General features: G+C 41.0%; 1 protein-coding gene across 6 annotated transcripts in view; it reads left to right on the top strand.

Annotated features, from left to right (window-relative positions):
* Positions 1-491: 491 nt before the first annotated feature.
* The window catches only part of LOC144006685 (sialate:O-sulfotransferase 1-like), a 236,931-nt gene continuing 209,987 nt past the window's right edge, over positions 492-27,435 (top strand). For 4 of the 6 annotated variants that reach the window (XR_013279902.1, XR_013279901.1, XR_013279904.1 and 1 more), the window contains exons 1-2: positions 492-735; positions 2,495-3,104. Coding sequence is in view for 2 of the 6 variants with exons in the window: in XM_077505671.1 (XP_077361797.1) it covers positions 2,714-3,104 (391 nt within the window). In the remaining 4 variants the exon portion in view is untranslated. Of the gene's footprint in view, positions 736-2,494; positions 3,105-17,114; positions 17,889-27,435 lie in introns of those variants that run through there. The other 2 variants (XM_077505671.1, XM_077505672.1) reach the window with 2 other exon arrangements.

A 27,435-nucleotide genomic window follows, 5' to 3' on the forward strand; every position in this document is an offset into this window, starting at 1 on the left:
CTTAGTTTGAAGGTCAATCAGAATCAGGCGTGACCAGGCGGTTTGCTCTTCACTCTTTCATTTGATCTGTTCGTGCAGAAGGGGCGCTGTTCGTGGTGCTGAAATGTAAAAACGTCAACTGGGTCACACATGGATGACTGACTTTTAATGCGTCTTCTATGAGTCATGGTGAAGTCCACTCGTTATGCTGTACCTATATAGTGCCAAACCAAGCTGAGATTCATATTGTTTCTTCATGTGTCGCTACTTATCACTCCTTGTTTCTACAAAGCCGACTGTCTTTCCAACAGTAAAGTGTGGTTGATGTATATATTCCCCGTTTTGAAAACTCGCCGTAGTGGTGTGTCAAGCTCGGTGCGACGGATACGGCACCGTGTAGAACACCCTGCGGATTACTGAACACGACTCACCCGTTTGCTGTGAAGACGCCGTGACGCTTGCACATCACCGATGCAAATGATATGCACGTGCGCGCGCGAACACACATACATGGTACAGTACATTCTATCGCGGTCTCGGCGAACGCGTGGAGAGAGAGAGAGGGGGGGGGGGGGCGGGTGTCAAGCAGACAGACAGTGAGAGAGAGGGACAGCGAGTGAGACCGAGAGTAAGAGAGGGAGATTATATAAAAGCAGTTTTAAAAACGCTGGCGAGCTGAGGTGACCGGAGCGAGGCAGGACGGCCATAATAACCAAAGTGATCGTTGCTGTTCGTGGATACACACGATTGTTGAAGGTAATCTTTCTGTTCAAACATTCTCCTATGTAAATAGTGGTGAATTTTAGTGAGAGGGATTGTTGGAAATTGCAGACCTCGGATTCTTTAATACGTGACGTGCACATGCACTCTGTTTGCTTCATTCGCTTTTCGGGCTCCCACCAGCTTGAACAAATCATGGGAACGACGATGATATCATGCAATTTCATGTATTCAAACGTGGAATTGAACCTAACTTATTCAGCAAACTGTTGCTTCTGTCGTCTGGAGCACTGCACCCATACTTTTTGTGGGTGCACAAGTGAGGCAGTAATAGAATTGAGATGAAGGGCATTTTGTTTTATGGGAACCTCTTTGGGCTGCACAAAACAAATTTGGATGTGGGACAGAAGAGGCTTTTGAAAGTGACCATCGTTTTCCAAACACTTTGTCTAACCTGAGAATAAATATGCAGTCAGCATCTCCTTCATCGTTTGAAGATATTACCAAATTTATCTCCAAATGGAAGCAAATGTAAGAGGTCAGCTTGCTGTGATAAACCTCATACGCATGCTTAATTAGGGCTGGGTATTGCCGCCAACCTCATGATACGATACGTATCACGATACAGGGGTCGCGATACGATACGTATCGTGATACATATGTATCCCAATACTTGATTTTCAAGGTGATACGTATCCCGATATATTACATTAATTTACTTGCATTTTATAATAGTCATATGTATGCCTAAAGGATATGTTTTTTATGCTGACTGACAAAAATATTTTTGTTAGCAGCTATTCTGGTTTACCACCAAGCGGCATGCCTGGTTTAAATGTGCACGCACTGGAGAGCAAGCAGCTTTCACAGACACGCCGGGAAAATGTATTAATATGCATGAGCCGATATGAGCAAAAATATCAAAGTATTCAATTCACAGCTCTAAAATGTGCTTATTCGAAATAGTTGGGGAAATAAAAACAGCATTTTTTTCATGTAACACATTCTATTTCGTTTTTAAACAAAATATCAGAAAATTGGTACATTAAGACACATGCCATGTTAAGTTTATAAGTAAATAAATGTTGATATTCTTTCTCTGCTTTCATTTTTCTTAGCAAGACAGTGTCCAATCACTGGTGAGCTATTTTTGCATTAATTGAAGGCAATTAACTTCAACTGCTGCTGGTTTTTATTATTTTAGGGACAATGCAAGCTGCAAAGGCAAACGTTAATTGCCTATTTAAAGTTAACGAGCAATATCGATTCTGACGCCTGCGTATCGATACGTGTATTGTAATGAGGCCCGCAACGATATATTGCCGTATCGATTTTTTGAGCACACCCCTATGCTTAATGTGCTTCCCGGGCTCTTTTTTTAATTCCATGATGTCATTCAGATACTGCTGCAAGTAAATGGAACATCTGCACTAAAAGATAATCCAGATTAAAAAAATTTATTAAAGGTTGATGAAACAGCACAGTGCCTTCCGTTTTTAGGTTACATGCAACAGAATACAGTCTCAAAAATTGTAAAAAAAAAAAAAAAAACTTTCTCCGGGCTAGGTTATGAATTTGAAACAAACATGAGAACTGAAATGAACAACACATCAGGGGAGATGTTGCAAGAGGCTGCAAGGCACAAACACAAACCCACATGTCAATTTGGACTATATCTAAAGCTCCAGGCCAATGCTTTTCTTCTATCTGACTCGGCTCACTAACAGAAATACATATGTGTGCTTTAAATCCAGCTGCATATATAATGTGCCTGTATGTGTGTATCTCTCCCAAGGACCGTCCTGGAGTCACTGCTGTGACACATCCATTGTTCCACCAGCACTGTTGGACTCTGTGCCAACAAAGGACCAAGACTAAATGTCTGCGACATTCCCAAAAGCTGCAGCTCCTGACAAGATTATGAAGTTGTAAGTAGGCTACTAGATCTGTTGTCCTCGCACCTAATCCATGAAATGGCCCTCCTCTTTGATGAGAGACTGTAACCGGAGTGAGCATGGCGGTGCTGCTCTCCAGACTGCACTGCCCCTTGAAGCAGGCTCAAATGCTGCTGCTGTGCCTGGGCATTGCCTATCTCATGGCAGGCAGCATCTTGCTCATGCAACGCTCCAACATTCGAGTAGCCCAGCCAAGCCTCCTCGCGCTTCCTCCCTTGCTGTCCCTCGCGGCCCCGCCAACCACTCTTGGGACTGCCAGCTTTGGTGTGAGGGCGCGCTCCAAATGGGCAGCAGCTCAGTCTGCAACTGGTGCTGATGCCAAGTTGGGGCAGCGCTGGCCTGCCTCCCGAAGACTGGGAGTCCAACACCTGCATCGCCACTGGTTTCATGCCATATTACCAGAGAGTCCAGAGAATGTAGGTCCTGTCCAAAAGAAGCCCAGCCATAAAGGTACAGCTACCTACTCAACCACTCCATATCACTTACATTACTTTACAGATTTATTTCTTGACTTTTTCAAATACTGTATTCAATTTACAAAAATAGACTTGCAAAATAACATGAAATCACTGCCACTGTGAAAGCACAATATTTCTGTTCTTTACAAACGTTAAAATACATATATTTATTGTTAAAATACGTTCACAAATGAATCTCCATCCATCCATCCATTTTCTTGACCGCTTATTCCTCACAAGGGTCGCGGGGGTTGCTGGCGCCTATCTCAGCTGGCTCTGGGCAGTAGGCGGGGGACACCCTGGACTGGTTGCCAGCAAATCGCAGGGCACACAGAGACGAACAACCATCCATACGCACAAGCACACCTACGGACAATTTGGAGCGCCCAATTAACCTGCCATGCATGTCTTTGGAATGTGGGAGGAGACCGGAGTACCCGGAGAAGAAGTACCCGGCACGAGGAGAACATGCAAACTCCACCCAGGAAGGCCGGAGCCTGGACTCGAACCGGAGTGCTCAGAACTGGGAGGCGGACGTGCTAACCACTCGAGCAACGTGCCGCCCCAAATGAATCTCATTTTCACAAATATTTGTCTGTTATTTAAGGGAATAAACTGTAAAATGCAACTTTAAAACTTAAAAAAAAAGATGACGGTTTAATTACTGAGAAATTAATAGTAAAAATGTGTAACTTTACTATAATTTCTTTGTTAATTGGCTGTTTTGATTGAACTACAATCACTTCTATTTCCTGTTTCTGTATTGTAGCCGCAACCAGTTGAGGGTGTACCCCGCCTACTGCCCTAAGCCAGCTGGGATAGGCTCCAGCACCCCGTGACCCTTGTGAGGAATAAGCGGGCACAGAAATGAATGGATGGATGGATGGATGGATGGATGGATTGTAGCCCTCGTTTTCCTCTTGTAATAGAGTACTATTAAGATGAAATTGATGGCCACTAGACCCAAAAACAAAGAAGTGACAGCAAGCATCAAGAAAGCCTGAACTTCCAGGACCACAAGTACATGGAGGCAGTGATTAAGTGATTCCCAACCAACTCCTGAAGATTAGCATATAGTTTTGAAAATACCATCCATCCATCCAAGCTTTTTTTTCCCCATGCAGAACACTGGCAAGTATGCATGGTGTTTTCTTCACAGTATTCGAATTTTTTTGACATCCTGTTTTTGTGGGTTTTATGAGCTGGAAGCCCAAACAATGTAAAGATAAACAAACAAATACTTGAAATCACTTAAATTGTGGGCGGCCCTGAATCTATAATCTATGAAATTGACATTTTGAATGGAATTACGGAAATTATTCAACTTTGAGGATATTCAAATTTTTTGACAAACACCTGTATATGGCACTGTCAAACAAATCAGCAACTGCTTAACTCAGTGACTTAAGCACAACACTCCCACACTGATTATGCGTAGTGGCATGGGATTGATTCTCTGATGGGACAACCACAACTATTTATTCAAATGCTGATAAAAATGTTTTTATACAATATGATACGTATGTATATATTATATACATACAGTACATATTTTATCATTTGAGCTGCTGATTTCACTCTTCTTGTTCTTCGTTTTTGTTTTCCTGCACAAACTACTGCATACACTAGCAGCTGTAGCAAACAGCTTCTGCTTCTCAATTTTGTAGGTTTCTACCAGGAGCATGATGAAAATTTTCACAATGCATAAAATAAATATTGTTATAGTCTTTTCTCTAATTAGTGACCCTACAAAATTCAGTCTTTGTAAAATCTCACCCTGAGACTAGGCTAAGACTAAAAACTCTATGACCTGTCTTTAGATTTGAGCTTTTGTGAAATGGTAGTTTTACAAGAGTCTTTTCCAAATCTTCTCAAAGTCTTCTTGATGTACAGGTAGAAAGTGATAACAGAACTGCAGCAGCTAAAACCGCATATTTACGTAAGCCTGGTTGGTTAAAAAAAAATAATAATAACACGGCAATTGTGTCAAGCTGTCAGCATCAAATGTGCAGTCATTTACACTTTTTAAAAGTACAGTAATCTAACGGCTCTCGCGAGGGTTGCCAACTTTCTCATCCCAAAATAAGGGACAGGTGCACGGCACGGTGCTGTGGTGGTGTGAGCATGATGTGTGAAATCAGTGTATATTCTGATTAGATTTGAAATGCACAAAGTTTGTACATTCCCTTTAATCCTTACTGCAGGCCATCATTATGTAACCTCATACTAAACCTCAAAGAAACCACAATTTGTCTCTTTCCCTAAAAAACAAACAAACAAACAAACAAACAAAAAAACAGGTGCAAATAGTTTATTCAAATAAAATGCAAAAGAGGAGCGTGACTCACCAAATTTACGTTTTCCATGGATACTTGTTGTAACAGCACAGTCTTTTCTTTCTTACAGGTTTATCCATTCTCTCTTCCTAACAGACCAGACAACACTACACATTATTATTATTATTATTATTATTATTATTACTATTATTATTATTATTATTATTATTATTATTATTATTATTTCCTAGCCACTTACGCAGTATAAGCCGCTACAACAAATGCACGTGACGATGCCTGTGATTGGCTGACAGGTGCCGTGCTTCGTGACATTGCCGTTTTAGCTGATCTAGGACCTGTAGAGTGCAGTTTGCTGTGTTAAGCTCTGATTGCGTAACCTGCCAGCAAGCTAAATTCTCGCAGTATTTGTTCGTAAATAGTACGAGAATGCCCCTTGTATTGCTCCCGCTGATATGATACGTTCGCAGCTGACGTATTAAGATCGGCGTTTAGAGTGTAGGCGACATGAAGCTGTGACGAAACCAGGAAGCACCTCTCTCTCTTTTTTTTTTTTTTAATTAGTTGCTTCTCTACCTTGCAAGAGCTCCACATATACCGTCACACCCAGCGACTCATTTTATTGGCTACGAGCAACTTCCTTGTCACTTGTCAACCTACGGGAGCAGTCGTGGTCCAAAAATGACAAAGATGCCCTTTGCTGCATTTAGTGTAAGAATTGAGAATTATTTTATGGGACTTTTGAGTTCCCGTACGGGACATAACAATTTAGCCCAAAAGACGGGGCATCCCGGCTAATACGGGACAGTTGGCAACCCTAGCTCTCGCACTTGTTTAGTGGCTAGCTTTTTGACGCTGCTAGCTGCTAACTCTGGAGCTGCCGCTCAACGCTGGTAACAGCCACCGGATAATACAATATCAGTGAAATTAAGTACCAGTAGTTAAGTATTTTTTTTTTTTTTTTTATCATCCTTCATTAGCGATTTGAACTTGATTTAAAGAAAACGTGATGTTGTTGACATCAGTGACAAGTCAAGTCAGCTGTTATGCCGTGACACGTTTCCATGATGAATATGTTACGTGCCGTGAGGCAAAAACAAGGCCAGGACACAAGAAGCAGAGATCAAGTGCAAAAAAAAATATTTTGTGCACAAAGTAACAACACAAAATCACTTTTCACAGGGAAATACTCATGAAAACAAAGTGGCAATAAAACACGTGCTACAGCATGAACAAGTGTTGCTGCAGCTAGTTTGAGTGACTTCCTGACAGTGTACACTAAATAAGCAGGTACCCGAGGCACTCAAATTACTCAGACTCATTTCACCTCTAGACCAAATTACCTACCTACCCAACTACTTACCGACTTAGCCATTAGCCTATCTGCCTATCTGTCTATCATCTAGCTATAATGTGTATCTAACAAAGTACTTAGCAGTTAAACAACCCAACCACTCATTCACTTCACCCTGGCTCTCCGTCAATCTATAATTTACCTATATTAACTGAAAGTGCAACTCTCTTGTTCTGTCAAATGTGATTCTGGTTTACAATGGAAAATGTATGAAAGAGATGCATGACATTTCATTATCAATGGATTGCTGTCTGGAGCATGACAGTGGTTTCCCTGCTGAAGAAATCCTACACATTTCCTGTATGTTTTATTTGAAAGGTGTCTGAGGGTGAAGATTGCCTGAGGCAGCGGTAACACGAGGGGCTCACAAAACACCTTCAGAGCAGACTTCATTGTTCATTCATGAGCAGATAATCATGACCTGAGAATATTTAGAACGTTTAGACAAACACATTTCAGATACAGAGGCTTTAGATGTTTTAGATTGGAGTTCTCACAGTGAATCTGAAAATATGTCTCCACTCAATTTAGCAAAACATAATTTGTCTTTTAGCCCTCAAGTGCTGCTGTGAAGAAGCCAGTGCGATGCATTCAGTTCTTGAATGTATCCTGTCCTTGCATGTCAGTGCTTTGAAATTTATAGCTGGGATGACGAATACAATGGAATTACCTCCAGTGGAACATTTGGTCTCCTGGCTCATTCTTAAAAAGCATCCCACAAGTGCTATTAAACCTTTTCTTTCTTCAAGAGAATACACAATTACTTAGTCACTGAGGCGTAATACAAATGAAAAATGTTGAGGGCTGGAAAGAGATCAGTTTTAATAACTGCCATCTGGCAAAGGTTCTTATAAAACAACTGTAACTCGAGCACAGTCTTTAATTACACAGATCTATTGTAGTTTGCTGCGGAAATTGCATCAGGGATAAAAAGTAAGACACTCTTATATTGATGACATTTATAAACAAAGATTGGAACTTTAAACAAGATATATTCATTTGTCATTGGCATGGACTACTTAATAATTCTAAATTAGTACCCATCTACCCTTCCTTTTTATAGCACTTGTCCTATTCAAGTCTAGATTCCATCCCAGCTGACTTTAGAGGAGAGGAATCACAGGCCACAACATATAGACAAACATTAATTGACAAACATGTTTCTTTTTTTTTTGGTTGTCCTAGAGAAAACCCACGAGACAAACATGCAAACAAGCTGAGCCAACATCCGAGCCTGGACCCGTTCAAACGTACTTACCACTTACCGTACTGTGCAAAGTGGCTTTGAAATTTACAATAAAATGCTGTAACATGATGACAGAAAAATGTGTACAGTAAATAGACAAACACTAAAACCATAGGCTAAGATGGTACTAGGGATGGGGGGGACCCGACTTTGATCCTCCCTCTCCAAGCTAAACTTGTGAAAGTGTACATTGGGTAGGCTGAGTGAGTTGACTCCGCAGAATATGACGCGAACGGAATGTAACCAATCAAAATAGTTCTCTGATATGACGAACCAGGAAGGAGCAATAAATATATATCATACCAGTCAGACGTAGCGTTCATAAACCATCCGTTTTCTCCCTCACTCGGGTCACGAGAGTGGTGGCTGGAGCCTGCAGGCTATCACAGCTATCTTTGTTATGGTGTGGATGAGGTGGGACCCAAAGGCGGAGGAACCAGACGGGAAGAAAGGCAGGTATGAGAATAACTTTATTGACTGGACTGAATGTGGACTGACTGGGCAAGTCGTGGACAGACTTGACGGGACCGACCCGGCAGAACGTGGACAGAGGTGGCATGATGTGGAGATGACTTGGCATGATGTGACTAGGGTTGACGTGGAGAAGACTAGAGTAGACGAGGAGACTGGAGAGGATGAGGAGACTGGAGACTTGAGGAGACATTGAGACGTGGAGACTGGAGTAGACATGAGACTGGAGGAGACGTGAAGACTGGAGGGGACGTGGAGACCTGAGGAGACGTGGAGACCTGAGGAGACGTGGAGACTTGAGGAGACGTGGAGACTTGTGGAGAAACTAGACCAGACGTAGGGAAACTTGACCAGAGTGAGGAAACGTGACCAGATGTAGATAAACTTGACCAGACGTAGCAAAACTTGACCAGACAAAGCATAACTACAACTCAGCTTAACACCCTTAACTGGACAAGACAAGAAAAGGTAAGGTAATGCTCCCATGACGCGTGAAACAAACACCACTTCCTAAATACAAACACTAACGAGCCACTAACAATACACAGCTGGGAAACAGCAGGCAGAGGGAACCAATTAGCACCACACACTGGGAAGGGGGATGACACACAGGTGGACCTACTCAGACATAAACGAGACAGGGGAAACACACAAGAATACCAGAGAACCAACACTTTCTCCAAAATAAAACAAAACCCCACTCAAACAAAACAGACACACAACAATCTTCGGGTGGTGGGCAGCCAACCCGATGTCATTTTGTATAAACGTGGGTTCCCTTGGCCATAAGAATTGTTTTCCAAAGGTAGTATTTCCTTGCAGACATTCATTTATAACGCGGGTCCGGTACTCTTCGGAAACATTCGGCAACCATCGGAGCATACCCGTAAGAGCCTGTGTTTGTGAAGTCACGTGTGATCACGTGAGAGCTTTTATGTGTAGGTTCTGCGGCGTTTTCCAAAGATAAAACATCTTTTCGACCTTTGTGAGGAATAATCGGTTCAGAAAATGGATGCGGAAGATTTGAAAAATCATTTTGTGTCGTGTACTAATTTAATGCTGGTGGGTGAGGCAAAGGGGAGCACACAATTCCTGCATTATGGTGTTGGGTCTTAAAATTCTCACGCTCAGTGGAACTGGAACACACCGTCAAAAAAGTCACTAATCACACTTGCTTTTATATTTTCACTTTAGCTAGGTAGGTCTTGCGGCATGTACTCAACACTGGATGAACTAAAGCAGTACTTAAAATATGCGTGTAAATAGTCACATTCTTTTTAAAAATTGAGCCATCTTATTTTTTCACAGTAGAGAGTCAAGTGCAGCTGACGAGAAACATGTAGCTTGTAATGCAAAAATGAAGAAACAAAAAACAATAAATGTGTTTTTTTCAAAAGACAAATGGTGTAAGTAGACTTTCACGTCATATGTTTTGCGTGTTGAAGACATGCATGTTAGCCTAATACTTTCATCATGTTGAATTGCTTGTCTCAAAAAAATAAAATAAAAAAAATCTGCACAGATAGAAAACAAACAGCAGGTGCTTCTACCAGAAGGCTAAATGTAAATAAAAAAAATATGCTGTAGATCTCAATAATAATAATAATAATAATAATAATGATAATAATAATAATAATAATTATTATTATTATTATTATTATTATTATCCATTCATTTTCTGAACCGCTTACTCCTCACAAGGGTCGCGGGGTGTGCTGGAGCCTATCTCAGCTGGCTATGGGCAGTAGGCGGGGTACACCCTGAACTGGTCGCCAGCCAATCGCAGGGCATATAATAATAACAACAACAACAGCAACAATAATAATAATAATAATAATAATAATAATAATAATAATAATTATTATTATTAATTATTATTATTATTGTTATTATTGTTTTTATTAGGACTAATGCAGGCAATTCCTGATGAAAGATAGGCAGTCAATCAAGAGAGGATATGCCTGGGCTCAGCAGCCACAATAAAAAATTACTGCGAGAGGAATGAGAAACTACGGAGCCCCTAAGGTGACGTGGTAGAAAAAAACAAAACAAAACTTGGCGTGCCCTCGCAAAAAACTTTGCGTTCTCTCGCAAAGATTGCGAGGGAACGCAAAGATTGAGTTCCCTCGCAAAACAACTTTGCGTTCCCTCGCAAAACAACTTTGCGTTCCATCGCAAAGATTGCGAATGCAAAGTTGTTTTGCGAGGGAACGTAAAGTTGTTTTTTTCGCCTACCTTTTTTCGCCTATGTCACCTTAGGTGCGCTGTAAACACTTCCGGGTCATCTTCCATGTGACCAAAAGCGACGAGGATGGAACGTGTAAACAAAGCAGTGGGAAAATAAATGCTCCATCCTAGTCGCTTTGGGAAAACTTTCCCACTGCTTTGTTTCATGTTTACAAGCGTTCCATCGTCGGCGCTTTTGTTCACATGGAAGATGACCCGGAAGTGTTTACGACGCCGCTTAAGGTGACATGGTAGGCGAAAAAAACTACTTTGCATTCCCTCGCAAAGATTGTGTTAACGCAAAGTTTTTCGTGAGGGAACGCAAAGATGTTTGCGATCACTCGCAATCTTTGCGAGGGAACACTAAGATGTTTGCGAGGGAACGGAACGTTTTTTGTTTTTTTTTCTACCATGTCACCTTAGGGGCTCCGTAAGAAACAGACAGAATGAAGACAAAAGAAACAGTGACAGAAAAAGAAGAGAAAGGAGGTGACAGTGAGGGAGAAGTTGCTTTTTTTTTTTTTTTTTTTTGTCCCCCCAGTTGCAAAATGCCATCTGCGCCCCTGACTAAAACAATGTTAATTTACAGTGATATTTTGTTAATGACTTGACTATTCAAAAATGTTAATTTGAAAGTACAAATATGAAAAATAGGGATGCCAAAATTAGTGTGTTAATTTTAGTAAATTTAAAGTTCTTTTAATGCCACTAATATTTTTAAATGCACGATTAATCACCGCCCCTTACTTGGAAAGTCTGTACTGGGAGAATTCCAGTCGCAACGCCACAGAAACGTCCACGCCAAAATCTAGCAGTAAGAAATTTCATAATAATGCATATATTTGTGGAGACCGCAGTTAAAGCTACTATATGGAGGATTTCCCCAAAAAATATCTTAACAATAGCCTTTTTATTTGACCATTTATGACTGAAACATATTCTAATTAGTAGATCAACATCTTAGCTGTTCACAATGGGTACTCCTACAAGCCTCTGGCCAATATTATTTAGGAAGCGTCCGGTCCGAATCCTTCGAATTTCCCGCCCTCTGTCTGCGGGATGTGACGTCATGCACGTTCTCGTCAGTTGTTTCCTGTAGTCGGGAAGACGGAACTAGTACAGATTTTCGCTGCCCCAGACACCCGCTTTTACTCCGCGGAAGGCTGCTTAAAAAAAAAATGAAAACAATGTCAAGTGCCACGAAAAAAAAAAAAATCTAAACTTGATAGTGACCGACGCCGGGCAAGAACGAGAGTGAACATTGGTTTGACATTTCAGCAGTGGAGAGAGTTGAGATCGGACTTGGATTAGGAAAGTGATTCACAGCTGGCTTTCTACTCCAAAAGGTAAGAAGCGAGTATCTTGACATTTAGAAAAAAATTTGTTGTTTTCAAATAGCAGTAACCTCAAGATCGATCACTTCTTGGTCGTAACTATTGGGGTGAAAGTGAGGTGGACGGCAACATTTAGCGTGAAAGGGGCGGCAAAGTTGAATGTAATAGAACAGAATGACTTTATGAAGAACAGACGTTCCATTCCGCGGCGTTTCAATCAGGCTAAATGTTGCCTTATTTTCCTCCGTGAAAACAGCCTTTTGTAGCTACCTTATGCTAATGGAATGTGAACGGTACTACTGAATGGCGATAACATTCACGGCCGTATCACACTAAGTAGTGAATGGGTCTAATGTTTTTCACAACCGTCAATTTCCATAAATGACAGCCCACCTTTCGGCTAACGCACAATGACGCTAGCCTGGGGGCGACATACACTAATAATGACTTGAATCAGGTTGACGTCCGTCGAGCGGGGTGACTACAATATGTAACTGCATATTAACATTGGAATGAGGTCCAATTAATTGACGTAATTTGCACATCGTTTTGGAGTACAGCACAGGACTGGACTTCGACCGACTAAAGCAATATGATCTGCACGTCCCATGAACATCGATTGTTTAGTGGGGATCGAGAGTCTCATCCCGTGAAGTGGCCAGCTTTGTATAACATTATAAAACTTATTACCTCTGAAAACATAGTTTAATTGGATATGAAGAGCCCAGTCTTCAGTATTGAGGTCGTGCACGTACGAGTGCGCGCAGCGTGTACGAGCGTGCAGTTTGTTTTCGGCCACAGGTGGCAGTAGCGATTTGAAATTTTAAATCTTCCATATAGCTGCTTTAAGTTGTATTTTGTAATTTTAAAAATGTGCAGAATTTCACAAGTTACTTCATGTTAAAGATTAGAAAGCTATTAGTATGAATAGAAAAATGCACTGAGCTGTCACCAATGTCTTACAATTGCAATTATGCCATCTAGTGGCAGAAAAATGCCCTCAACACAAATCAATATCACACTCGATTTTTACAGTACAGGATATCTTTTTAATTTTAACTCAATTTTATTAATTATTATGAAATTACTGTATCATTGACTAAAAGATGCAGCCATATTTCTATTAGTTTAACATTTTCCCCCACTTTTATGTTAAAAGAGATTATGAAACTTAGGGCAAAAATATTGTATATTTTATTGTACATTTAGAACAGATATATCAATCCATCATCCAACCGCTTACTCCTCACAAGGGTCGGGGGGATGCTGGAGCCTATCCTAGCTGGCTTCGGGAAGTAGGCAGGGTACTCCCTGAACGGGTTGCCAGTCAATTGCAGGGCACACAGAGACGAACAACCATCCACACTCATAAGCACACCTCGGGACAAATCAGAGCATCAAATTAACCTGCCATGCTTGTCTTTGGAATGTGGGAAGAGACCGGAGTACCCGGAGAAGACCCACGCAGGCACGGGGATTACATGCAAACTCCACCAGGAAGGCCGAAGCCTGGTGGGCAATTTTTACCACAGTTGTTACACGCTGGCACATACAGTACACAGTAAGGCGAATGTGTCTTGTAGAAGTTAATTGAAGGCAATTAACTTCATCGAGGTTCGTTTACACAACTCTGCAAGAAGAGCTCATTAAGGTAACAGATAGAATTAGCAATTATTGGAGAACTATTATTATTATTATCATTATTATTTTATGGATTCTACTTTGCGAAATTCACCTACCACGGGCGGGCATGGAACGCTTATTTCAAGACTTCAGTTGGGTCTTCTTGCCACTAATGAAACTGCATGTAAATCTTACTGAAATATTAGCCAAATATTCTTTTTCATTCAACAGAAAATTGATGTACATTTACTTCAGCTTCTTTTTTCGTAAAATTTACAGATTATTATGTTGTTGTGTTTTTTTGTTTTTCACAATGCAGCGCTCTTGGTAAAATACTGGACGAAGACCACGTCATTGGGTTCATTGTAAGGCACTATATAAATCTAAGTTATCATTATGACCAAAAAGAAGAACACGATTAAAAAAGGCTATTGAGTGGATCTGTAGTTTAAAGACTAGTCTTAAAAGGATAGTTGGGCTGGCACTCATGCTAGGATCAGGAACTTTGTGAAGTCTCTGCTGGTTACCTAGCAACGTCAATGCAACAAGGAGAATGCATAAAGAATAAAGCTTTCAGCCATGTAATACCCAAATGACCCATATACAATGTATTCTATTTGATAAAAAATAAAATAAAAAAATCAGAAACCAGGGATGAAAAGATGATATATTTTCATAACGATACTGCAGGTGTGATTCTTTGCCATTAGAATGTGTCAAGGTATTGCTAGACCACTAAAGTCGTCATTCTTCAACTAACAGTCTGTTTATGTTTATATGCTCATGCATAAAATTAAGTGCATTGGCATGGATTCATGGATGCAACGGAAGGCTCATAGTAATTAATTGTCACCTATCTGAGGGTCCACTTTGTGTTATTCTCTGGAATTGTGTACAGTGTATATGTAGAGGCATTAGTTTGTTACAGGCCAAATCAGGAGGCTGTTGTTTTTCTGGCCAAAATTCACTTTACTGAATCAATGTTTTACTATTCATATACGGTATATGCTGTCATGTATTGGAAGAAGGGCCTTTTTGTATTTGTGTTTGCAAATATGTTAGCACGTCCGCCTCCCAGTTCTGAGGACTCCGGTTCGAGTCCAGGCTCCGGCCTTCCTGAGTGGAGTTTGCATGTTCTCCCCGTGCCCGCGTGGGTCTACTCCGGTTGCTCCGGTCTCCTCCCACATTCCAAAGACATGCATGGCAAGTTAATTGGGCGCTCAGAATTTTCCCTAGGTGTGCTTGTGTATGTGGATGGTTGTTCGTCTCTGTGTGCCATACGATTGGCTGGCAACCAGTCCAGGGTGTACCCCGCCTACTGCCCAGAGCCAGCTGAGATAGGCGCCAGCACCCCCCGCGACCCTTGTGTGGAATAAGCGGTCAAGGATATGGATGGATGGTTGTTTGCAAATATTCAGTTTTTCTTTGACAGGAAAGTCTATTAGCTTTGTCGATTGGTACATTGGTTGGTGCATGCCCTTCTCCTTGGTCATGTCATTAGTCTTGTTCATCCAGTCCTGCCAGGGAAGAGTCATATCCAGCTCTGCCATCTGTCTTAGCGTTTAAGAAGGCAGCCCAGTGTCAGACCCAAGCGCACTCATTTTTATTCAGTCCGAGAGTTTGGGCCGCTTCCCTCCATTAAGCCCAGCTGCAAATGCCTTTGCTTCTTCTTTTTGATTAAAGCACCTGCTGGGCGGGTTGGTGAGGTAGCGCTCTGACCGAGGTTCATGCATCAAAATGCAAGATTCTTCCTCCACCAGTATATCTGTAATGCTTGAATGCAGCAACTGCTGGTGTTGCAGGTTTTTTTCATTGAAGAGCCTCTGTTGCCAAAGTGGTTGCTCTCTTTGTCATGTTTGACAGTGTGTGAGGAGCACAGTCCTGGAATTCAAAAGAAGAAACACATAGGAGGAATAGTAGTGTTATATATTTGAATACTTACAAAAGGGATACAAAATCTGAATGTCAGAGCTACAACACGACAGCATCACCTGTTTCACTCCTCCCTCACCTAACATTAGTTCTCCATTGTGCGCTTGGTTCAATCGCCATCCGTGTTGCTCATAGCCGCAGGCAGGTATGAAGACTCTTGATTTGTGCCGGGTGCTGCGACCCTTGCTTACAAAGAAGACTTGAGATATTTTATGCTATGACTCTGCACTATAACTGTTGTGTGCTGAAGGGTTGGATCCCAAAGCGCAGACACAAATAAGGTTTTAACTATTTATTCACATAACTTGACTTAACGAAAAGCAACGAGAATGTATCGAGAATCACGCGACGCCAAGCCCCTTTGGGCTGCGGAGAAGCACAGAGAACAGTGATCAATAATCCGGCGAACACACACATTTCTCAGACACTTATATAGAGAGTCTATCAATATCATTGGTTGTGGCTAGACATCGTATGGCATGGAATTCTCTGATTGGGTGTTGACCCAGCAAAGCGACCAAAGATTCTTGACATCAAATAACATCACACAGCACCAAAGATTGCTGTCACCACACATCATCATACAGTATTAAAGAATCTTGACATCACATAGCATTCAGGATCCTTGACATCACATAACATTAAAGCAGGGGTGTCAAAACTTTGTCATTTGAGGGCCACATACAGAAAATCAGAAGGACGCAAGGGCCACATAATGTTATGAAGAGAAATTGCGTTTTGTCCTAAAAATTGTACAAATAATTTATTTGTGCTTTTGCATATTTAGAAAAATGCTACAGTATATGAACCAATTTATTTGTAATATGGCAGTAGGGTTATTATAGTTTTGGAATTTTTCATTTTAGTTAGTTTTTATTAGTTTTCAGTGTGGTTCTGTTAGTTTTCTTTAATAAATGCTTTGTTTTAGTTTAGTTTTACTTAGTTTCAGTATATTAGTATTTTATTTTTATTTTTTTAATGTGTATTACTTGTGCGCAATCTTTAATAAAAAAAAAAAACACCATGAGAGCGACGTCATCTGAAGGTGCTTTTCTATTGGCTGCTGCTAGTTGACGCCACTTCTGTGACATACTTTCAAACGTCATTATTCCGGTTGATATCAAAATAAATCTACTAAAAATCACACCAAAGACTAAAACGAAGGACATTTTTGCTATAATTATAGTTTTAGTTAATTTTGTAAACATAAAATGTAATTTCAGTTTTCGTTTTTTAAAAAGCATTTTCATTTTTATTTTATTTCGTTAACGAAATTGTTTTGTTTTTTTAAAGTTTACTTATTTCGTTAGTTTTAGTTAACTAAAATAACCTTTAATAGTACCTGTGTTTTGACACCCTCTCTTCTTACTTTGACCATCTCCAAACATTTTTGTTTTTATTTTATTTGAACTGAGTCAAATGCCATTTTTAGCATATGTCGCGGGCAGTGTTGCCGCTACTCAAAAAAGTTGCTTTCTAAAGTAACTAATAGTCTAACGCGTTACTTTATTCTACAAAGTAGTCTGATTAAAGTTACTGTCCAGAGAATCAATGCGTTACTCCACATTTTCATGAAGAAGGCAAACTATCTCACTGTTGTAACAGTCACAAACAACTACTGCTAACTACGAAGATGAGGCAGAAGTCATTGATCACCACACTGAATTCAGCCATGGTCTGGTCATGAATGGTTTGCACATTCAAAACAAAAGTGATGATACTTTTACTACTAGTTTTATTAACCAACAGGCACACAACACAACAAAAAAGTGTGCATTATGGACCATAAAAGTGGTAAAAAAAAATAATTTATTTCCATCCTCAACTGGTCCGTGAAGCATTATGGGATGAGGTCGTCTCCGCCCTCTCGCCAGGGGGAGTGACGTCAGACAAGTTACGTTTTCAGTAGGGGTGGAACAAAAAAACGATTCGACCGAACCATTGTTCGTCAAGGGGAGCTAAACGACCGTATCGGTTGCGAGTGAGGCTTTATGGTTTTCATAACAATAGCAAGAGTTCTGCGCCGTGCTCTACTTGTTTTGTTTACATTTCAGTAGCATCACCATTCAAGCTACTTCCGTGTTTCCGTGCTCGCGACACGGCGCGCGCGCGCGCAACGAGTGACAACATACAAATGGAGACAGTTAGCAGAAGCCGGTGCCGTACATCTCGGTATTTCCCATGGCTATCGAGTCCTCTCGGTGCACTTGTATGTCTCGGGCCGGCGTTGGTACTGCGCGCGAGCCAAAAAGAATAACTCCCGTGACGATCCAATGCATGGATTCAAATGACACAGGTATGTCCCACAGCCAACACACCAGCTAAGCTAAAAGCACACTGCAAGTATCTCATTTCTCAGTTTGTGGCTCCCTGTCAATGTCTACAACTAGCATGAGCAGCAGATAGGAGAACTGAGACGTGCCCGCGATTACGACAGCCCAAAAAACAAAATATAAACAGTAGTGATTCTGTGGTCATCATCGTGTCTCAGATTAAAAAAAAACAAAAAAAGATGTCATACATTAACCAAAAATGAAAGTGATGACAAAAGAAAAAAAAATTGTTAAATATAAAAATTGTTGATTAAAAAGGGAAATGAACTTTTGGAAATATTTTTGCATATATTAAGTGGTTAAAATGTGTTTGATAGATTTATTGTTCCATAAGGTGGCTTCATATTTCTTTTGGCTGGACGGTAGGTTTATTTCATGTCTTAAATTTATGTTTCTGAAATACTTCACAATGTGCAAATATTCTGTTTAATTGTGTTGGTGTCTGTCTAAAGGTTAAATATTTATATTTAACATTAAATTATCAAACTTTTGTTTTCCTGATCCTTATTTTGAAGAGAAAAAACAAACAAACCAAAAAACAATTATAACTGTCAATAACTACTAATAAATATTTAAACTGATACATGTGTACACACTGGAATAGCGGAACAAACAAACAATAGAGGAATTTAGGGGATTTTCATTTTCAACCAGGATAGATTTTTATTTTTTGTTTTATAAAAAGTATTTACGTTACAAGAAGTCAGGAGAGACTGCCTATTTTGTTTTTCATAAAAAAACCCTTTATTTTCATGTTAAAAATGCACTTTCAATAAAGTATTTGGAACCCCGTTTCTACTGCATTATTTTTATGTTGAGATGGTGTTATCGGCAGCTGCTGAAAGTAACTAAAAAAGTAACTTTTAATCTAACTTAGTTACTTTTAAAATCAAGTAATCAGTAACGCAATTTAGTTACTTTTAAAACCAAGTAATCAGTAAAGTAACTAAGTTACTTTTTCAAGGTAACTGTGGCAACACTGGTCGCGGGCCACTGAAAAATGGATGGCGGGTCGCAGATGGCCCCCGGGCCGTAGTTTGGACACCACTGCATTAAAGATTCTTAAGACCACATAATATGACATCACATAGCCTAAAACTAGTTGCAACTCCTTCATGACTCGAGACAAGACCCAAATCTCACTCCTTCATGACATGAGTCAAGACAATAACAAAAAAACTTAATTGAATTTGTTTTCAAACAGCATCAACTCCATGATACCCAAGGTTAGTTCTTTTGTAATTTCTCTTCTTTCAAAGATGTTTGTAATATGTGTCTAAAAGACGTGGCAAAAACTGGCTCGATAGGACAAATAAAAAAAAAAAACTTATAAAGCATGCAGAATGGACAACAATTTACATAGTTTATGATACTAAACTTTAATAACTAGCAGTGATGTGCGGTCAGGACAGGCAAGGTAGGCACTGCCTAACCAAGGCTGAGACGAAACGAAAATGAATTGGCTTCTTCTATTGATTTAAATTATATTTGCATTTCACATAGCCTACACTACCTATATAGATTTTGAAAGTGGCAACATCTGGCGAGTTTCATAGCTCAATTAAAAAAAGACTCACGACTTCTTCTGGCCTGCAGGCAAAAATGCTGCAAAATTCTGCTGAAGGCACACGCTTTCGATGCCTCCAGCAGCCCTTTCTGAATAGCAATGTTTGTTCGCGCATGCATAGTCAGTTTCCCAGTAGAAAAGTCCTTTATGCAAATAGGCAGATTGCTACGCAGCTTTTTTTACGTAGCTGTATTATTCTTATGCGAACATACGTTTGCACAGGGCATTCATGAATTCAAAACTCACTTGTAAGATGACGCCACTCTGGAAAATATAAAACTATTTTCACGCCTTTCTTTTGAGGAAAAACGTCATCTTTTGAAGGATGGGAGATCAACGCCTTAGCTACCGGATCTTCAGCAAAGTAAGGGATAGAGAATTATTCGTACTTTTCACAAAGAATGCTACAAAAGGAAGTACTGGCTTAGTGGATGATTTTTATTTCATGATGTTTGACATTGCAAGCTTGATTTTGCAAGGAATTAGACTGTTTTACTGGGAGATGTCCACTTTATTACATTCTTTCCGGGCGTCCGGACGGGTTTTTATTAATGAATGAAATTGTCCGGTTTTCGTTGTGCGGCAAATGGGAGGCGGAGTGCACTGCACCGTGTTTATCGCGACGAGCAGAGACACATTTGCGTACATCAGTTAACGTTCGAATATTGTCCTCGGCTGCAACGGTGGCCCAGAGTTTTAGCTGAGTGGCGAAGTGATGAGCTGCCTCACAGGAGGCGAAGGGCACAAACCTCGCTCATCCCAATTTGTTTGCGGAGCAAAAAATGCGCTTAAAACATTGTCTGTCAATCATTTTTGTCAAGTAAGTTTTGTTTCTAACAATACAGAGGAGGCAGGCATTAAAATAGTTTGAATGTATAGCATCTTGGAGTAAACAGTATCATTTTTAAGTATAGTTAGGCCTAAGTGTCCTTTTTTTTTTTTTTTTTCCTCGATTAAAATTGGGTCACCCTAGGATATGTTGTACATTCGCCTGCCGACACACACATTTATAATTGGTGTGTATGTTTCAATTTACGACTGCCTGCCTACCCAAGCCTAGAGCTTACTGCACGTCACTGGTAACTAGAATAGTGAAAAGTCCATTAGGGAAGTTGAAGCACTGCAACAAGACATCATCAGGGAAGTGGCATCATCCAAATCCAGCCCGGTTGGTCAGGGCAGCTATCTCCATGGCGGCAACTTCAAGGTCGTCCGCCCCGGATCTCATCCCGGCCAACCTGCGCCGAACCCATAAAGCAGCATCCAAATCAGTTGACACAACTCTCTCTGCAAGCCGTGGAGAAGGGAGGGAAAGAAAGCAGTGTCAGTCACCAGGCCCACAACATTCAAGCCAAATGCAAGAGTATAAAAATATGTTTTAAGACGCGATCCTGTTAACACTCGGTTGTCCCGGCTCCGGGACACATGTCATTTTCAGAGCGATTAGGGTGGCTCACTCTCACTATCCTGCATGCTTGCCTGTCATGTTATGCACTGTTTGAAAACTGAGTTTCTGGAGATTTGAATAATGCCCAACATTTCAAAATAAAATCATATCTGCAGGCGCAGTGAGCACTTAAGTCTGAAAATTGTAAGTTCAATAAAAGCTGCCACTTACCTTGTATCGCCACCTTGATTCCCAACCAAATATCCCACTTGACTTGGTCAAAACTGGTCTAATTACTTCGAAAAGAGTCCAGTGAAAGTATTCTGGGAAAATTGTTTGCCAACATCGAGTAGTAATAATACTGACGAGGAATTGGAGTTCATTGCTAGGAGAACATCATTAGTCACTTTAGCAAGTGACAGTAGCGTGAACGGCCCTGAACCCTGACTGAAAAGGTTCATATGGATTGTTAGAGCCCATCACGTAATCATTCAGCTGTTGCGCAACAACTTTTTCAACTATTTTTGCAATAAACGGTGAATATGATACCTGCCTATAATTACAGAGGCTATCTGGTTCAAGGTTAGGTCATTTGAGGAAAGGTTGAATAACAGCTGTTTTAAGAGCTACTGGAACCGTTCCACTAGAAAGTGATAAGTTCATAATATTTAAAATGGAAGGACCCAAGATCATAAACAATTCTTAAACCAGTTTGCCCGGAAGCGGGTCAAGCATGCAAGTTGTTTTGCCGCAGTAACCAAATGCGTAAGGTTGTCAAGCGATATTTTATTGGAAAAAAAAAAGAAAGCACCGTCGGACAGTTGTTAGGCCAACCGTCACTATTAATCAGACACTGCGCGATTTAACCAAGATTTACGTACAGAACCCATAATCTCATCTTTAATAAGGTGGATCATTTGTGTAGAAAACTGCATCGTGAGCTGAATGCGGGGAGCTCTGTGAGGTCGGCTGGTGTTGTGTTAACTGTTAAGCGCGGCCGGGATTGCCGGCGAGAGTGGATCCCAAAATACGCAGACCAGAGAAAGGAGGATCAAGAATTTATTCTGCGGATGCGCGGAAACAAACAACCGAAAAAGCTGGTCAAACAACCAGTACAAAACAACTCAACCGAAAACACTTGCAAAGGGCAAGGAGAAAAATAGCAATTAACGAAAAACACTTGCTTACAAAACGCAAGGATTCACAGCAAACATCATATAACACGAAATAGAAAGTTCAACTTAGGAAAACGTGGCCAACAGCGCACACGTAAAAGGTAACACTACAAGTCTAGGTGAGGGAACGCAAACTAAAATCCAAACATTCTACAAAGTACAACAAAGGGCGACGTAGTAATACAAGACACGTGAAAAGACTATGAAAGGCTATGAAAGGCTATGAAAACGCTAGAATAAACACTTGGCTGCACAGCAGTGAGCAAGATGAATAATCTGGCAGTCGGCAGTGGTGGCGCAGTGGCTTTACCCCGGGTTTTCACTGACTGCGGTTGCGGTGCGGTTGCGGTGCGGTGCGGCGCCGCAAGCAATTAGATTCCATTCATTCGAATGGTGCAGTCTACACCGCTTGCGGGTGCGTTGCGTGTTGACTGCGGAAGGCCTGCGGCGTGCCGCAAGCCTTCCGCAAGGATAGCCTATTTTCTATTTTTGCCGGACGCCGCATGCGGTAGGCCTCCGGCAAATGGCAAGCTAGCACAAAACACATCGAGCGGGACAGGAAGACCGACGCAGTTTCAAAATAAATTTCCGGTTACCTTTCAGAAAAAAACACTCGCCAGCTCGTATTTCGCAAGCTTATCAGCAGAACGTGACGTGGGCGTCGCCGGGCCATGTGCTCATTCACGGTTTAGATACCAGCGAACATGGACGCGGAGAGGTTTAATAAATTGGAGGTGGAAAACCACAAAATAATATATGACACGGCACATCCTTTTTATAAGGACTGTAATGTATTGTGAGTTTGATGTTCGCGATTGCTTGTTGTGCCCGTCTCGCTTGCCGTACTGAGCGGCAGCCGGACGCGGAAGACAGAAATAAAGAGTGGCGCTCGCCTTGAGCACGCACTGACCCGACTCTCGTTATTAATATACTTTACAAGGACAACCAAAAAAAAGATGCTGCATGGAATCTCATAGCAGAAGAAGCACAGACTTTCTGTATGTTTGTCGTTGTGAAATGCCACATGATCGCGCGCGCACGGTCCCGCGAAACACGTTGGGAAGTGGGCGGCGACGGAGCTGCCGGACCGCAGCTGTGCGGAGCCGGTGTGGATTGACAAAAAAATTGACCCGTCCGGAGCACGCAGTCAAGACGCACCGCACCGCAACCGCACCGCAACCGCAGTCAGTGAAAACCCGGGGTTATAGTCCATTGATTGACCATGTGGAACAGGTGTGGTCATTAAGAAGGGAACGCCCACCAATCACTTGGGTGCTGGAATGAAAACAAACAGGCCTGAGAGCAAAACCATGACATTAACATTGCTACCGTATCAAATAAGTATTTAGGGTTATTTTATATTAAGACCGATAATCAGTTTTTGCTAAAGTGAGAGCTTCTTTATAATTATACAAGCAATTGCACCATGGTTGACGACAGACCTCAAGTTTCGTTGCACCTCATTTGCGCTCAAGTTGTCTGCTTGCTTGTTTGTTTAAGTGTTTTGGTTACATCAGTAAACCACAGAGTAAGCTTGTTCGGACAAGTTTTAATTCTCAATGGCACCACAGTATCCAGGGAATTTAACAAAACAGCATTAGAGTTATTAGTTATAGACGGCCTAACTGGTACCCAAGTAAGGGTCAGATGGTAATGAGTCATATAGTGACAAAAACCAGCAATACTTGTTATAAACTGCCTTGGACAAGGCAAACTGCCCTGGCAAAAATGCATCCATCCATCGAATTTGTGGCGGCCGTGGCTCAGGGTGTAGAGACGGTCGTCCAGTAACGGGAGGGTTGGCTGTTGGATCCCAGCTCTCCCCAAAAGTCATGTGTCGTTGTGTCCTTGGGCAAGACACTTTACACACATTACCTCCAGTGTCACTCACACTGGTGCATGAAAGGTGCGAATGTTTGGTGGTGGTCGGAGGGGACGCAGCCGCGCTTCCGTCAGCCTGCCCCATGGCAGCTGTGGCTACTTAAGTTGCTAACTGCCACCAGAGTGTGAATGTGTGAGTGAATTAATAATGTAAAGAGTCTTTGAGTGTCCAGAAAAGCGCTATAGAAATCTGATGCATTATTATTGAACCGCTTGCTCCTCACAAGGGTCGCGGGGTGCGCCGGAGCCTATCCCATCTAGCTATTAAGTTTCAGAGGCAGACCCCAAAAATGTAGATAATAAGGATAAAGTTTTAATTTTCAAGAATACACGATTCAAAAAGTACAACAAAAGGAGCTTGCAAACAGGCAAGATATAGGGTAACAAAAAGCACACATCAGACGCGGAAAGACTAATCAACAAGAGCTTGCTCCAGAAAATGGTAGGAAGTACAAAGTTCTAACAAGGAAGCCAAAACTTACAAAAATCCAGGCGAGCAAAGCAAGAATGGCTATTCGGTAACAGGAGCAATTCTTGGGCTGTGGCGAAGAGCAGGATAATAGTCCAGCGAGTGAGTCATGCCTAAGCTGCTACTTAAATACAGCTGCTGACTGATTGCAGAAGAATTACAGGTGTGTGGCGTGTGTCCTGTGTGCCCCCCGCTGGCCCGGCTGTAGCTGCAAAAGACAAAAACAACTGAGAGCAGAGACAGCTGGCGCAAGACATGACAGCTATGGGCAGTAGGCGGGGTACACCCTGACTGGTTGCCAGCCAATCGCAGGCAAAATTGCAGAAATCAAATTCTAATGATAAGATGATGGTAATGTACTTGTGAAAGTTGGATAATTTTTGAGCAATTTGTCCCCCCCTATTTCTTCTTCGGCAGTCTTACCGATTCAACATAACATCATCATGCGTATGTGCGAATTTGCATGTGTGCGTGTGAATTCGTGTGAATTTGTGCTCATTAGTTCACCTGAAACCAAATAAAAATTCTATGAACCAATCATGGTCGGTTGCAGGTTTATCACAATGAACCCCGAGGTTCTCTTTGTCTCCGCCTCCTTTCAGCCACACAGAACATTTTATTTCCTCATTCACTCAGTCAGCTGGCAAGTTTTGGCATAACATGCCATGCAACTGCCTTCTGTTATTAAAAAAAAGAAAAAAGAAGATGTAAATACGCCTACATTAAAATCCCACTTTTTTTCATGAAATTGAATTGTTGACCATCCATCAATTTTCTTGACCGCTTATTCCTCACAAGGGTCGCGGGGGGTGCTGGAGCCTATCCCAGTTGGCTTTGGGCAGTAGGCGGGGTACACCCTGAACTGGTTGCCAGCCAATTACAGGGCACACAGAGACAAACAAGCATCCACATTCACAAGCATTGCGGAGACGCGGAGCACGTGCTCTGCATGTACACTGCATCCCCTCGCGCCCCCCTTCCGACCCATCACTGTTAAATCCAGAGTATATCAAGAAAAAAAAAAAAAAAGGAAATCTCAAATATACATAGAAAAAGCTCAGACGACTCACTGAATGTTACTGTTTTTCTGTTTTGTTCCAGATGTTTGAAGTTTAATATCTGTTTACAATTCACATTTTCAAAGAAACTCCACTTTTCTTTGGTGAAAGTTATCATATCCCACAGCAGGGGATGCAATTTCTGTTCGGGGTAAATACTTTTGGCACAACAGCGGGACGCCTATTTTTGGTATGAACGGAGCAAAAAGTGTTTCTGAATTGTTTCAGTGTGTTGTGTAGCATAATCCGAAAGTTGTGTTCCATGGAGTTCTGTCCGCCGGTTCCGTTCTCTGTGTATTCTGTGTACTCTATGTACACGTCGGTGTTTTTGTTATGTTATTTTGCATATCATTGAAAAAAAAAATACATTTTGAATCAAAATAAGTTTCTCATGTATGCCTTGTTACAATCATGTTACAGTGAAGTGTGATGCAGAAGCCTAATGCATGTGTAAGACCTGTTGTGTTTTATTGTGTATCAACGGGGTTACTAACCTAATACAACAGTACTAAAAAGTGTTACGAACTTGATTTGTTTTTTTCAGTAGAAACTACCTTCTGACAAATCCCCACCATTTTTTTTTTTTTTTTTAATAGCAAGCAGTATTGCTTGGTGCAACCTGGGCTTTGACATCCTATTGCTCTGACTGGTTGGTATTTCTAGCAGATTCAATTCATGAATTCTATATAATAGTCAATGGGAGACACCAAAGATTCAGTGCTCTGCTGCTTGCTCCCCATCGTGTCTGTGCACCTCGCTGCCACACGCCTTCACCCCGCATTTATCTTTTGCAACACCTCTGAGATTCTCTCTTTGGCCCTTGGCAACAATCTCGTTTTATGTTGGTAGTAAGAAAGAAAAAAAAAAGGAAGCTCAAACAGTCGTATCCTGGAAATCTTAAAAGCAAAAACATCTTAGAAAACGGACTCCTGGGCGAGATTCTGAAATAAATTTAAAAGTCAACACATAATGCATTCCAGGAAACAATAGACAGAAAATAATTTCTTCACAACATATGGCTTTTGAATAAGTAAGATATGAAGCATATAGTCTAAAAATATGATAGCATGACACCCCAGGGGACTGATATAAATGAAGTCTTCTGAAGAATACGCACACATTTCACGCCACACAAAGTCTGGAAAGGACGGGTTTCATGCGTCAGCTACGAAAAGAAAAGGGTACAACAAAAGCCGAATTTGTGTGACATTTTATAAGAGTCTTCATCTTGACAGCGCATCACAATAGTCTGTCGCAGCCAATTATACATTACATCATTCTATCTGCTGCAGTAATTTATTACTAATTTTTGCTAGTAAATAGCAGTGCTGTCAATGTAAAAGCATTACTGTACCTAATTAATTGATCACAACACATTATCGCATTAATCATGTATTAACGCAGATTAATCATACTATTATGGGGGGTTGATGTGAACTGGAAATTGCTCAACAAGTTGGAATTTTTCTGTGCTTCAATGAGAGCTCCATGAAGGGTTAATATTGTTAGGACTACAGCCCTCATCTAACCAGTGTTTTAAGTGGAAAAAATAAGTGCCAGTACTCCCCTAATTTATTCATATATATATATATATATATATATATATATATATATATATATATATATATATATATGAATCTGGGGGTATTTTTGGGGAAAAATTTTTGGGGTATTTTTATTGTAAATTTGAATATTAAGTATTATTTAAGACCGCTGTGTTGGTATAAAATTAAAGGGGAAATATTCAGGACTGACACAGTTTGATGCGCACGCACACTTTAATTAATATAAGCAGCACCGTGGTGAGTGAAATGACACAATCACATACCCACAAATTTGCAACTTGTGAAATTTGGAAATTACAGTACAATATTATATTGTCCTGTGTTTTCATCAGTATCAGTCACGTGTAATATTCTGGCCACTCCAGCTCAGTAATTAGGTTGCCACTAACAAATTCTCTTATTTTTTCG

The sequence above is a fragment of the Festucalex cinctus genome, chromosome 18 (genome assembly GCF_051991245.1).
Source record: "Festucalex cinctus isolate MCC-2025b chromosome 18, RoL_Fcin_1.0, whole genome shotgun sequence".
NCBI classification, from domain to species: Eukaryota; Metazoa; Chordata; class Actinopteri; order Syngnathiformes; family Syngnathidae; genus Festucalex; species Festucalex cinctus.